The following is a 14,180-nucleotide window of genomic DNA, read 5'->3' on the forward strand; positions in this document are numbered from 1 at the left end:
CTTTATCGCCAATCCTTGTTTCCAAAACAAGACACATTTGACAAAATCCAATTATCACAGGGACAGAAAGTGAGGTGAAATCTTCTGAACAGGGACACAGACAGAAAAGGAACCTCACAGGGGTGTTAATTCTTCCCTATGCTATCCAAAGCTAATATACATGTATATTTGGCTGGAGTTGCACTTAAAGATGTATCTGTTCTGACTTACATAAACATGCAGCTTAAGAACAAACCTACAGAGCCTATCTTGTTCATAACCTGGGATGGGAAGCCAGGATGGGAAGTATAATCCGATTCTCTCTCTCTCTCTCTTTTAACCTCTTTTTCTATGTTTACTTTTCCTCTTGATACTTTCCCACTTTTCTATTGATATATTGTTCCACCACTTTCAATGTATCATGCTTCACTATAAAAAAAATAAAAATTATTCACAAAAAAAAAGAACAAACCTACAGAGCCTATCTTGTTCATAACCTGGGGACTGCCTGTACTACAATTCATCCCAATCCACCATAGGGAAGACTATGTCTAGAGAACAGGAAGGAAAAGGGTAGATATGGCATCAAGGCTGGCACTGGCTGTCCCTTGGGGGTGGGTGGGGGCAGAATGACATTTAATCCAAGAGAAAAGGTTAAAACAAGATGGACATAACTTTTTATTGCAAATTTCAAAGTAAAAAGATGTACAGTACAAAGGAAATCAAAGAATTCAGACGTTAATCTTTCAATCCAACGTTTTTGTTGTAGAAGTAGGCTTTGTTTTTTTTAACACACATTCTCACTCCTCTCCCCTCCCTTCTCCCAAATTCCTCTGTTCCCATTTTTGTTGTTGTCATCTTAAAACAGAACAAAATATAGAGGTTGGGGTTGAAAGGGGCAGGAAACAAACATATATTTCGAGAGGGGACACAAGCAAATTGCAACCAAAAATTAAAATGTTTGCCCTGATATCATTTTTTTAAAAAAGCGGTAGCAGTGACTTTCTTAAATTTTGGCATCAATGGCACCATCATGATATGCTTCCTCTTTAGTCCATGGTTCTGACCTGTGCACATCTAGGAGAGCACTTTCAGTTATGAACCTCAGAAAAGCATTTGAACCGACATTAAATTAAGCCTCACAACACCCCTGTGAGGTAGGTTATTACCCGTTTTACAGATGGGTAAAACTGAGGCACATAGAGAGGTCAGGTGACTTGTTAAAAGTCTCTCTCTCCCCCTCTCCCCCCACCCTCCTGCCCTGGTTTCTCCCTCCACACGCACACAATGGTGGAATTGGAAACAGAAATCACCAGAGTTGTTTTGCAATATTCAGGCAATGCCTGGAATTCCACCTTCTCCTTGAGACAAACACACTCCCCAATTTATCCCCCTCTCTCTCTCTCACAGGGACATACCTCTCTACAAATGCAACATGCAGCAATATAGGGGAAAATCTGGATGTGTATATTTGATGTGACAGCTAGTGTTAAGCAATTCCTAACATTATCTGGAAATTTTGTTAATATTTTCCCCCGTCTAATTATTTTCCCTCACAAAATTCCAAATTGGCTTGATAGGAGAATCTCTTATACTGGACAGCAGAGACTCATGATTCTTGGATTTCTGCTCTGAATTTGTGAAAGAGCAGGATCACTAAACGGTAATCCTTTTACCCTCACAGAGATGCTTCACTCCTGGCATTTTTTTCCTATATGGAGACCATTTACTATTTGTGGTGGCTAAGTATGTAAAGAAGCCAGACTGAGTGTAACTTTCCAAACATCAATTTTACCATTAATACAAAGGTTGCAGGGCCCATTGAATGCACCGATCACTGGTAAGGCCTACCAACAAAATATCTTACAGTTGGCTTGCAATTTATACTCAGTGTCCCTCCCTCCCATGATTACACGAGCCTTATCTCTCGGTCTCTCTGAGAAAATTTCAGTCCATTGACTGAAGGATAGCTACCAAAGGAGTAAGAAATAAAAATTGCAGCCACCAAAAACCTTATATACAGATTCTCAGTTAACTTGCATCAATTGGGATTGGTAGATGCTGGATAAATGCAGTTTGTGGTTGCTTGAGAGATACTATTAAAATAGGTCTAAACTAATCCTGTACCTCATACTATACCATAAACTGTGTATGGACTTAATAGTAATATTGAAATATTGCAATTGGAAGCAAGTTAAGACCAATAAAGACAAACTTAATGTAACATAGGCCCCTTCCACACAGCTGTATAAAATCCACATTGAACTGGATTATATGGCAGTGTGGACTCAGATAACCCAGTTCAAAGCAGATATTGTGGATTATCTTCCTTGATATTCTGGGTTATATGACTGTGTGGAAGGGCCCATAGTTTTACTGTATTATGAAAACAGCTTTATTTAAAAATTAAAGTATTTCTTCAATTTTGTTGCCACTTGCTTGAGAGTTCCTGTTCCTTGAATTCTGGTTAACAGAGGGCCCATTTACACTACCACATAACGCAGTTCCACAATGCAGTTTAACTGCACTGAACTACATTACATGGCAGTGTAGACCCATATAATGCAGTTCAATGCAGTTAAACCACATTATATGGCAATGTAGATGAGCCTGGGAATTCGCTGTATTAAGACTGTTTCATTAGTGTGGCCCTCTTCTGTGCACTGAATCTGAGTGTACCTGAGCACTCAGTTACCCACTCTTCCCCGGGATCCACTTCCAGCTTGTAAATAGCAAGCAATGATGCTTTGTAGAAACTGTCAGTTTTTCCCTCTCACAGATTTCCTGATCACCATATAGGAAAAATGTTAACCAAGAAGCTATCTTTGCTGGACCTTCGGCAAGCCTTAGAGGAAGGTAGAAAACGGAATATGGGTGTTTTTCCTTCTAGCAGAAGTGATTTCCACAGAGGAAACACATCAAAGAAGCTCTCTTCTTTTGCTGGGCCTGCAAAGGGGGAAAATGTGTGTGTCACTAGGCAAAGTTAATATGTGTAGCAAAGGTGTGTCACCCTCAGCCCTTTAAATGGAAAGGTTTTTTTTAAAGAGAACATAGAAAGCTGATAGAAGAAAGAATTTAAAGTGCAATGCTTATAGGCATATCACTGCCTTCCAGTGGATGGATTCAGAACTGCTGTAAGCTGAAATCTGGGCATCCACTGACCTACGTGCGACTAAAGCCCTAGAAGATACTGTTATTGGAGATAACAGTTTCCAAGACACAGAAGACGGCCACAGAGGGATCGGACAAAGAGCACGTGGTGCTTGTAAAGTTACTTATTTAATATATATCCCATTCAAAACAATTTTTATTGATTAGCCAATTGGCCTTATCAAAATATATATCCCATTCAAAAGAAGGCTCAGGTTCCGGTGGGGAACTTGATGGGAACAGGTCCCTTGCAATATCAGGTAAGGACATTTTCATTCTGGTGCATAGCCTTGAAACTGAAATTATGAGCATGGCAATGGTCAGAAAATCCAGTGCTTCCAGCTATGGTCCCCCCTGCACCGCATATGAATCATTGTATTTGAACCCTTTGTTTTAAGATCCTCACATTTGCAAAGACAGAGATATTCTTTCAATTTGCTACTCTGTTTCAAAGACATATATATATATGAACTTTCAGGCCTTTCTATACAAGCTTCAGTATTATTTCAACACTGTAAGATCTGAGAGATAGGTGCCTCCAAACAGAGTGAACACAAACCTCCTTTTTTCAGCTATTGAGAAGCGCATGTTGAAAACATGTTACAATATGGAGTATAATGTTTTCTTCTCATTTCCATTTTTTATTTTGCAACAATAGGTAACCAATGGCTCAGTTTCTTTCTGTTGGTTGTCAAAAGACAACCATGTTTGTACAACAAAAACTCAGTTCCACAACATACTTTCACCGGACCACAAATTGGACCAGTTCATTATACCTGAATCTACCCTGTATGACAGGGAATTTTATAACAGTTTTTAAAAAAATTAAACTTCTTGTCCCAAGGCTAATATTCAGACCACTTAGTTCTTGTCTTTCCTCTCTCAAAGTTTGAAATATAGCAATAAGCAAGGTTTGTAGGATAGCAATAAATCAATGCTTAGCAGCAGTTTGTGTCTTTAAACCATATATTGATGTTTCTTCCTTTTCCTCCTCTATAGTCCATCAATATATTAGTGCAACCTAAAGACAATCATACATGAATGGCACTGTTTCCTGGTTAACTGCCATAACCATATATTTGGCAAAACTACTACATAAAAGTTATCAACCTGGCAAGTCTGATTTCGACTACTAAAGCTACCTCTTTATTAATTAAACTCTTAAAAGTCAACCTCTCTATAGAAATCTTTTTGTTAACATATGAAACATAAAGCCAGATTTCCTTTATACACTAGAACTGGAAACATTCAAATGTAGGTTATTTGGCCTGTGATGACTATGGAGCTTTTCAAATGTGTGGTTTCCTATAGCAATCAAGCTGAGCCACCAAACTATCTAGTAACATGGAGAACCATCTTACATCAGTTCCAACCAATTCTCCATAGCCCAGTGCTATTAATGGCATCTATTTGCCATGTCTTCAGGTAGAGAAGGTTTATTTCATCACTTGTTATCTATCTAGAGGTGCCAGGGATTGAACCATCATGCAAAACATGCACACCACCACTGAATTAGTCCCCTCTCCTTAGGATAATATGCAAACCTTCCACAGTGGTGAATGGGGCAGAGTCAAATCAAAAGAGGCCTATGGAAACTCAAGATGACGACCTGATTGAGTTGACAATCCTGCGGCATTTACTTTTTATCAGAAAGTCTAAACCGGAAGACTGAATTAAAGGTGAAATTAGTGCTACATCATAGTTGCTCTTTTACACAACAAAACAAAAAAGGTAAAAAAATAAAATAAATGCAGTTTCCTACAGGTAAGAAGGCATTTCCTTCCTGCTCTCTCTGTTCATAAAAAAACACATAGAGAAATTGACAACCCATGGATTGCTTTACATACAGGTTAACACTGGGAGAACTATATGCATTTCAAGCTGGAGTAACATTTATTTTGCTGATATACTTACTATTCTAATCCCTTCTAACAGTCAAACCTGCCAAGAGAAGTGTTCTTGTCTCCAACAGCACAGTCTCCAATGATATTTGACAGATAACCATAGAAACAGAATTATGCCTCATAGAATACTAACTCTTAACATTTCAGAAGTCTCGCTTCTTCATATGAAATCCAGTTTTGTTTGCCTTGTCAATATCTGATTTTACTTTCTGTGGGGTGAGGAAAGCTTGAATTATTGACATCTTCATAAAAACACTGGATTTGCATCTCCGCAACCATTTTGCATCCTAAATATTCAACACATTCAACATTTCACATATACAACTTGCCTGTAGTCTATCTGGCTAGTATTATTGTAATTATAGTTGCATGAAAAATTCACTGTTGGAATTACGTTTGCTTTCAAAGTCTGCTGCAGCGTTTCTAGTATTTAGTTGCAGCCTGGGATGCCTGAGCAGGGCCTTCGCAGTTTCACCGGGGAGCAGGGATCAGAGGGCGACCTGAGTTCATGAAAAGTGACAAGCTCTGTCTCCAGGTTGATAGCAAGTGACTTGAAGAACAAGAGCTTATTTGCTTAGAGCTTCTTGATGGAAAATCTTCCATCAAGATTTCCCCACAAAGCAAATTTCCATTCTTCACTGGGCATTAAGAATCTCCACTGCCCATTTTGCTAGAAAGTCCAGAAATTAGGTTGTTCCTTTCCTTATTTCTACCTATCCAAATAAAGCAAAATGACATCTAAACAAAAACGAATTAAAATATTCTCATCTATACATTTCAGCAAGCTGACCCAACCCTACCTCATATCACTTAGCAGCGGGATGGAAATAAAAAAGTACAATTAAACATTTCATTTCTAACGGGTCTCAATTATGTTGAGATTTTTCTGATTTTCTACTTTGACCTTCTTAAAAAAAACCATCGGACATTTTTGCTAAACTAAAAAAATATTATTTTTGTTGGCAACTTTATAATTTTGTATATATTCATATAACATTTTAAAAAATCAATCTGCCATCATGTTTTTTTCATTTTGGACCACGTTTTCTTAGCATTCTCATCTGTAATTAATGCTGATGCAAATACAGAGAGAGTCTTCCAACATCTGTAAAGTCTGGTTGATGGAAATAACTGCTTGAAACAAACATGAACAATATAAGAAATATAGTGCAGAGACTAGAAAAAAGTTGAATTATTCATTTTACAGTTGGTCATAGCCCACAACTTTGAAGCTGTTTGTTAATAACTTTTATTCTTAAGCAAAGCTAGTGTAATGTAAGAAAATTCAAGTATCACTAAATAATGACCCAAGGTAAATATAGATTGCAGGGCAGTTTTACTAAAAATTGCTTAATAAAATTTGACAGCACAAACACTACATGTACCAAGCTTTTCATATGGAACAGTAGTCCAGCTAAAGAACAATTATAACATTTAGCCAAATCTTGCATAGAAGTGGTCAAAATATATTGCACCTCAGAACCAAAATAGTCTAATATATCTGTTGTTGTAAAGATAATTTTGCAATAAAGCTTTGCTTTGTGTCTGTTTGGGAGGATTTTTTTCCTCTGTGGGGATGCACATAAATTGACATAATCCCAAAAGTGGAAAAAAAAGAAAGAGATAAATGTATTATATATATATAGATAGAGAGATATAAAATTAAACATGGACAGTGGCATAAGCCAGAAGCCATTCTATTTAATCTTCTGTAGTCCTTTGTTATTTACAAAAAGACATGCCATTAAAATAAAATGGTATATTACAGTATTTATAATATTCTTTTAAAAAGTTCAACCACACTTTTCAGCTTTTGTTGTTGTGCTGTTTACAATGTTGCCTGTACATATGCATGTAATTTTTATTTTTGTATTATACACTTTGTAGGAGCAAGTGGGGTAAGTCTAGCTGGATAGAAATATCTTGTTCCTTGTGGTATCTGGTACAGTAGATTTTTCCCACTGATGTCATGGTAGCTAGTCCAACTTGGCACAGATGTCTATCAAATGGCTTACATGACCCTTGTAGGAGGCATCTAGGTTGCAGGATTCTATAGATTAAAGCCTCTCCCCATGATCTAAAAGGCATTGCTATCTTGGTTTTGTTTTGCTTTTGGAATATTTTGAGTAGTTATTTTTAAACCTTTTTTGCCCTTTTATAGATAAAATTGATTTGGTCCACATTCAAACAGCTTGTTGCCTTTCAATAGGTCCTAAATATTTAGCGTTATCTGCAGATTTCTAGAAACCATTAGCAGCACTCTCTACGCCTTCCTTTTAAGCTGCATGATGGAACACAGTCTTTTGTAATAGTGCAACGCAACCTTTGACCCATCAGCAAGGTCTGTTCCCTGAACCTGTGCCCTTAAAACAATTGAATTATTGGTGATGGTCGACTTAGTGAAAGGTAACATAACGGAACGATTCAAAATACTGAAAGATGCCCAGGTGCGAACTTAGAAACACAAAGCGTCACTCCTCCACCCAGCCCTGGATAAGACTCCCATCAATTTAGAGATAATAGTCAAGAGGTAGCTCTTCATCCCTACCTGAATTTGCAGGACAGTTAAAATTATTACTACTATACAACAGGTGTGGGGTGAAATGCGAAGTTGGTGAAGGCACACGTCATATATGATGCGGTTTCTCTCAGCGCTGCACCCATGTCACACTGCTACTTTGCTCATCAAAAGTAAGAGGTTCGGATTGGGAACCTTTTTTTGGTTAGCTTTTCTTAGGAAAAAAAACAGCTAGAAGGGAAGCAAATAAAACTGTGCAGCATCAGAATGTAAGTTGTAGGACATCAATAGAAGATCACTAGGTAGAACCCACTTTTCAATACATCAACTTTGTGCCTTGTTATTACCTTTTCCACGTTATAATACCCTCAAAGAATGCAACAGTTTACATGTAATTATGGCACATAATGCTGTGAACACCCCACTACCTACTTCTCTGCAACTGAAAAGATTGCTATATGTAACTACTCAAAATTGCACCTTTGACAGATAATGTGCTGTCTTCAAACACGCTTATCTCTAATAAAATAGTCTATGCTGCAAAACAGAGGAGAAAGAGTAATCGTAAATGTTGCAGGATACAAAACTACTAGGTGGGTTTACTTGAAGCCCTACCATTTTTCTCTGAAAGTGACATTGTATAAGAAACCATTCTTGAATGGGCTTCTCACCAAAAGAGTTTTAGAGCAGCATTTGGTTTTTTGTTGTTGTTGTTGTTGTTGTTGTGTGTGTTTCTTTTAAAAAGTGCAAAAAATATGGCTGCATGAAAGTTATTAAATATACACACAAACATGTTTTCATTTCTTGGTTTCACTTTTCCCCCTCTCCCTCCTTTGGGAGGGTGCCTGGATTGATTTAAAAACTGGTAACTTGGTGAAGGGCATAGTTATAGCTCAGAGCAACTTCCCAAATACAGTGTGCCGTAGTCAGTGGAGTGCCTCAAACGTATGGCTTAACACACAGCCTGGACAGCATATTGAGTGTCTTGTGGTTTTATGATTCCTCATGCATGATTCCTGATCACAGCATGCCATCATGCAAATCATTTCTATGCATTGAAACGAGCACAATTTTATTTTATTTTATTTTTGGAATCAGCCTGAGCGAGTTTTGCAGGCTGAAAACACCTGATTACCCCCAACTCTCAAACCACGGTGAAGCCCATATAATAAAGAAGTATGCAGATAATAAATACCAAAAAAAAACTATGACGATTAAATGACATGGGCTAAATATGTGTTGTTTCATTTCAGCGTTTTGTTGTTGCTCAACTTTTTTCCTCCTTCTAATTTTTTTTTGCAGCTTCAACTAAATGTCAAGTACGAAAATCTAGTTTTGCATGAAGAAACAAACCCTTGAATGTGATTATTTTTTTCCTGGGTTTTCTTTCAATAAAATGAGAAAAAATAAAATCCATTTTGGCTGCCTTTGGGAAAAATATATGGATCCTAAAGCAGCAGATTTTTCCCCTTAAGTGTGTGTGTCTGTGTGTTTTATTTTGCTTGTTTGTCCTAAGTTGCATTGACTGATGTGGAACATGCAGTATCCACCTGCCCAAACAGTATAAAATCCTTTTATCCCCCCGCCTTTGCATTGTTTCCTGTTGTTTTGTTTAAATATATTTGTCTAGATGGGTCTGTTAAACAGGTGGTAGATCACTGCTTTGAGATGCAACATGGTCACACAGTAAGCAGACTATGTTTGGTATAAGATCTTCAGATAAAGTGTCTCCACAGCTGTTCGCTATTGATATATATTTTATCAGGAAGTTTGTAAACAATCTTTTCTGCTCACAAGTTTTCTAGAGTTATTATTATTATTATTGATCATCTCAATATTTGGATTCCCTTGTGTCTTTTTGCCTTCTTGCTCTTTCCCGTCTCCCTTCTTCAGCTCGCTGTTTCTCTTTCTCGGGCTTCGTTACGCTGTCATAAGATGGAAGGGATGCAGTAGATGGGGTGCCTTCTTTTTTCTCTCTGTTTGTCCCTCCATTTTCCATCTTATTGGATACATTTTTTCGGTAAATAAAGCCCCTCCTTACTAAGCGGGCCCGGTAAGCTCTCTGGATGACCAACGCGGACACCTCTTCTTGCTTGCGCCGTAGTGTGGTTGTGATAGGCTCATAAGACACTTTGGAAGGATTAGAAGCCACAAACCTCTCTTCCATCTGCTGCCTCAGGATGTCTAGTTCACCACTATCACCCAAGACGCGTTTGGTGAAAGCAAACAGGATGTCCAAGCAGTGGATCCGGTCCCCACTCACCATTGGCAAATCCATGGCAATGAGTTCAATGGTGTTTGGCTTAGGGACACGCAGCGGATGCTCCAGAGCATCTGCAAAGTCTGCCAGCTTGCAGTATTCAATGAACTGTGTGGCATCGGGGTCAAACTTCTCCCAGATCTCATAGAAGGTCTCAAAGTCATCTTCGCTCAGTGGATCAGCACTCTCCTCTGTTGCCACACTGAAGTTCTCTAAAATGATGGCAATGTACATATTTACCACAATCAGAAAGGAGATTATGATGTAGCTAACAAAGAAAAAGATCCCCACTGAGGGGTTTCCACAGTCACCTGTGAAGCCACTCCCAGGATGCTCTTTGTCCGGATCACAGTCCGGAGGCCCATTAAGAATGGGCAAGAGTAAACCATCCCACCCGGCTGAGGTAGTGATCTGGAACAAGCAAATCATACTGTTGCCAAAGGTCTCAAAGTTGAACATGTCATCAATGCCAGCCTCATGTTTGACATAAGCAAAGTTTGACATCCCAAAGATGGAAAAGATGAACATAACTAGGAAGAGCAGGAGGCCAATGTTGAACAAGGCAGGCAAAGACATCATTAAGGCAAAAAGCAGGGTGCGGATCCCTTTGGCTCCTTTGATCAGGCGCAGGATACGGCCAATACGGGCTAGGCGGATAACTCTGAAGAGAGTAGGTGACACAAAGTATTTTTCTATAATTTCAGCCAAGAACATACCTTAAATAAGATTGGGAAGGAGAAAAAAAACCAGTGTTACAATTTTACTCAAATATCTGATACCCTTTCATCAAAAGAAAACAGCAGAGGTGGGACTGAGAGAAACAATACAACACAAGCAAAAGTACATTTTTTTAAAGAAAGGCAAAAACTATATGTAGGACTCATATATGCGTAATCTAATAACGACAACAAAGTGCATACTTTGCTTTTCCATTCTGCAGTCGACAAGTTAACAAACACCACTAAAATCTAATACAAAACAATGAAACATGCTAAGCAACATGACAAAATTTGGCATCAACCTGTCAGCTCATGGGAAATCTCCATGCCCAGCTACAGGAAATCAGAACTTTCAGGGAAGTTACAAAGCCAAAAACCCCATCTCTTGGTTAATTAGTCCAAAGAGAATCAAAAAGTAAAAGGTTCACATCTTTCAGGTGGGTTTTTCATAACTGTTGTACCTCTACTGAAAAGATCTCACACAACCATCCATTTTATCTGATACAGAGAGGCCACATCCAAGAAAAATCATAATTTGTAGGTTGGATCATATGGGGAAAAGTGTGTATCTACAGTGTAGAATTAATGCTGTTTGAACCCACTTAAATGGCCATGGCTCAATTATTTGGAATCATGGCAGTTTTTAGTCTCCTTGTGGAGAGAAAAAGTGGGGTATAAATAAACATAAACATAAACAACAACAACAACAACAACAACAACAACAATAATAATGAAAAGTTATAGTTTCCCTACTAGCTCACTCCCTACTTGCAGATGTGGCTGATCCCTTTCCTGCATCTCATAGCTCCCTTTCCCTATGTCTGCTGTGGCTCCCTCTGCTCTCAGCCTGGCCCAAACTGTCTCCATCCGGCCACCTGTCTCCCTTTGGGCTTGCTAGTCCATCCATAGGGCTTGCCTGGAGAGCAGGGTGTTAGGGCTGAGGGGCTGTGTAGGGCAGAAGGTGACAGAAACCTCATGCGGCATAGTGAGGTGGCAGGTGGGGGACTCTCACCATTCTGCAGTTGCTGTGGGATGCTGAAGGAGAAGTGGGTGCAGAGCTGTGTCCTTATGGGCTCTCTCAAATAAAAATCTTGTCTGCCCCAAATTTCTAACCTTGCAGAGAGTGAGACAGGAAAGTTGTTCACACCTGAAACGCTTATATTTGCTGTGTTAAATTTCCCTTAGTAACTGTGCCTGCCTCCTTCCTTCGGATGAATAAATTGTATTTTTAAATGCTCAACATGTTTTAAGTTACTACAACCAAGGGGAGGGGGTAGATTTTACCTCACATGCTGTCAATGCCTCATCTCATTTTTGGCCAAAATTATGGTCATTTTTGGATGTGTCCTTTGGGTTTGTTAGGATTGTTTGGAAGGTGTATGTATTAGGGGCATTTTGTCACCTGAATTTTTTTGGCCAAGGTTTTGAAAGTATTGAGCAAAGCTGGAGCATACAAAAAGGGATTGAGGGTTGCACTTTGTCCAGCTTTGTCCCAGTTTATGCATAGTTTCTACATCTGGGACAAACAACCCTAAAAACCTTATCCTAAGTCAAACATTATACAGATGTCCCTCCATATCCACAGCTTCTGTACCCATGTATTTCACAATCCACAGCTTAAACATATTTTTAGAATATCCAAAAAGGAAACCTTGATTTTGTCATTTTATAAAAGGGACACCATTTTCCTACACCACTGCAAATAATGTGACTTGAACATCCACAGATTTTAGTATCCATGGGTGCCCTTGGAACCAAACCAAGGGCCCACTTGACTGGCACCATAATGATAATATCATGAAATTGCCTTCGACCATTCAATCCTACTTCCTGCAGTCCTTGGAGACCTCTGAAAACTGACTCTGGAAGGATTCCTGGGTCTGTAGTGTAGGTTTTGACAAGACAGGATGCTATAGTGCGGTGGTTCTCAACCTGTGGGTCCCCAAATGTTTTGGCTTTCAACTCCCAGAAATCCTAACAGCTGGTAAACTGGGATTTCTGGGAGTTGTAGGCCAAAACACCTGGGGAACCACAGGTTGAGAACCACTGCTATAGTGGAAAAGAAAATCCTGCCTTCGCACTTCCCCTGGATTCTATTTTTTTACGAAAGCAAATTTAGCATTTTGTATTACCCCTTTCTCATTTTACAAGTGCATTTTAACTTGAAAAAATGCTTTTAAATTGGAAGAATTACCCATACATGTTAAAAAATAGTCACCATTTTGAATTGTGCTCATTCCTTTGAATGTACAAGATGAACTCTCTCCCCCGGACAGTGGTGGAGGCTTCTTCTTTGGAGGCTTTTAATCAGAGGCTGGATGGCCACCTGTCGGGGGTGCTTTGAATGAGATTTTCCTGCTTCTTGCAGGGGGTTGGACTGGATGGCCTGCGAGGTCTCTTCCAACTCTACGATTCTATGATTCTATGCCAAAATTGGACTTAGCAGCTCATGTCCTAATTTAAACTGGCCAAAGTATTTATCTATTGTTTCATAAACTTTGGGGTCTGATGTTCCAACCTTTGATAAAAATGCAAGTTCAGAATTAAAATGAGGTTTTCTTCAATCTCTCCAACTTCAAGCCCAGCCCATATTTTCCAAATTTATTTTCTCTCTCTTTTTTAGCATATAGGGATGAGCTGTGTGTATTTTATGGAAAAAATACCTATACTTACCAACAATGGAGAGAATCACAACCACAAAATCAAAAATATTCCAGCCAATGGTGAAGTAGTAGTGACGCAAGGCAAACATTTTCAGTACACACTCGCAAGTGAAAAAGATAACGAAGACAAGGTTGATCCAGTAGAGGATCTCTTCCATCTGCTTGCTCTGTGTGTCCGTTTCAACCATCATGGTCACCATATTGAGGCAGATGAGCAGCATGATTAGTATATCAAATGCTTGCTGGGTGACAAAGTCGAAAACACTTCCTTGGATTCTGTTCTGTTATACACAATAAAAGCACAAGCTTGTTAATTTTATTAAATGATTCTCCACATGCTATCTCACATGTTTAATGAACTCCCTACCCTGGAGAACGGAGCTTGTGTGTCATTCTCATAATTAGAATTTGAGCAGCCAAGCCTTTTATTTCAAGTTTATTGGTTGGTTTGATGGTTGTCTTATATTTTGTTATAATGTTCCTGTTTTATTCTGTTTTATATTTTTGTCTATGTACTTACTATGTACTATGTATGTACTTAGTATGTTATATTTTATATTTTAACTATGTTGATTGAACTCATCCCCATGTTAGCCACCCCAAGTCCCTTAGGGAAGATAGAGGCGGGATACAAAAATAAAGTTGTTGTTGTTGTTTTGTCGTTGTGTTGTTGTTATTATTATTATCCTTTGCATCGGCTGTTCTCATTAGGACAATTCCTTCTGTGAAGCCCCAGGTAACAAACCTGGCTAAAATCTCTTTCAGTAAGACAGTGAGCCCAGTTCGAACACAGAAGAATCAGAACTACTAAATGGGAAAGAATTGCTGTCCCAGAAAAGGGGTGAGATTGGAAGAATCCTGCCACCTCCCTTGGTACATGAAGGACTATTCACATCTCCTTTTTCTATTAATAATTCCAGATCATCTAAGACTAAGATTTTGAGGGTTTGCCTTAAAATGTTAAGTAGTTATTTTGTTAGTGTTATA

General features: G+C 38.7%; 1 protein-coding gene across 6 annotated transcripts in view; it reads right to left on the reverse strand.

Moving 5' to 3' along the window:
* Nucleotides 1-644: 644 nt before the first annotated feature.
* scn8a (sodium voltage-gated channel alpha subunit 8) overlaps nucleotides 645-14,180 on the reverse strand; it is a 124,032-nt gene continuing 110,496 nt past the window's right edge. For 5 of the 6 annotated variants that reach the window (XM_062969254.1, XM_062969251.1, XM_062969253.1 and 2 more), the window contains exons 26-27: nucleotides 13,204-13,474; nucleotides 645-10,527 (exon numbers count right to left, since the gene is read on the reverse strand). In XM_062969254.1, coding sequence (XP_062825324.1) covers nucleotides 9,383-10,527; nucleotides 13,204-13,474 — 1,416 coding nt within the window. In that variant the 3' untranslated portion in view covers nucleotides 645-9,382. 6 annotated transcript variants of the gene reach the window in all.

Source organism: Anolis carolinensis, chromosome 2 (genome assembly GCF_035594765.1).
Source record: "Anolis carolinensis isolate JA03-04 chromosome 2, rAnoCar3.1.pri, whole genome shotgun sequence".
Classification (NCBI taxonomy): domain Eukaryota; kingdom Metazoa; phylum Chordata; class Lepidosauria; order Squamata; family Dactyloidae; genus Anolis; species Anolis carolinensis.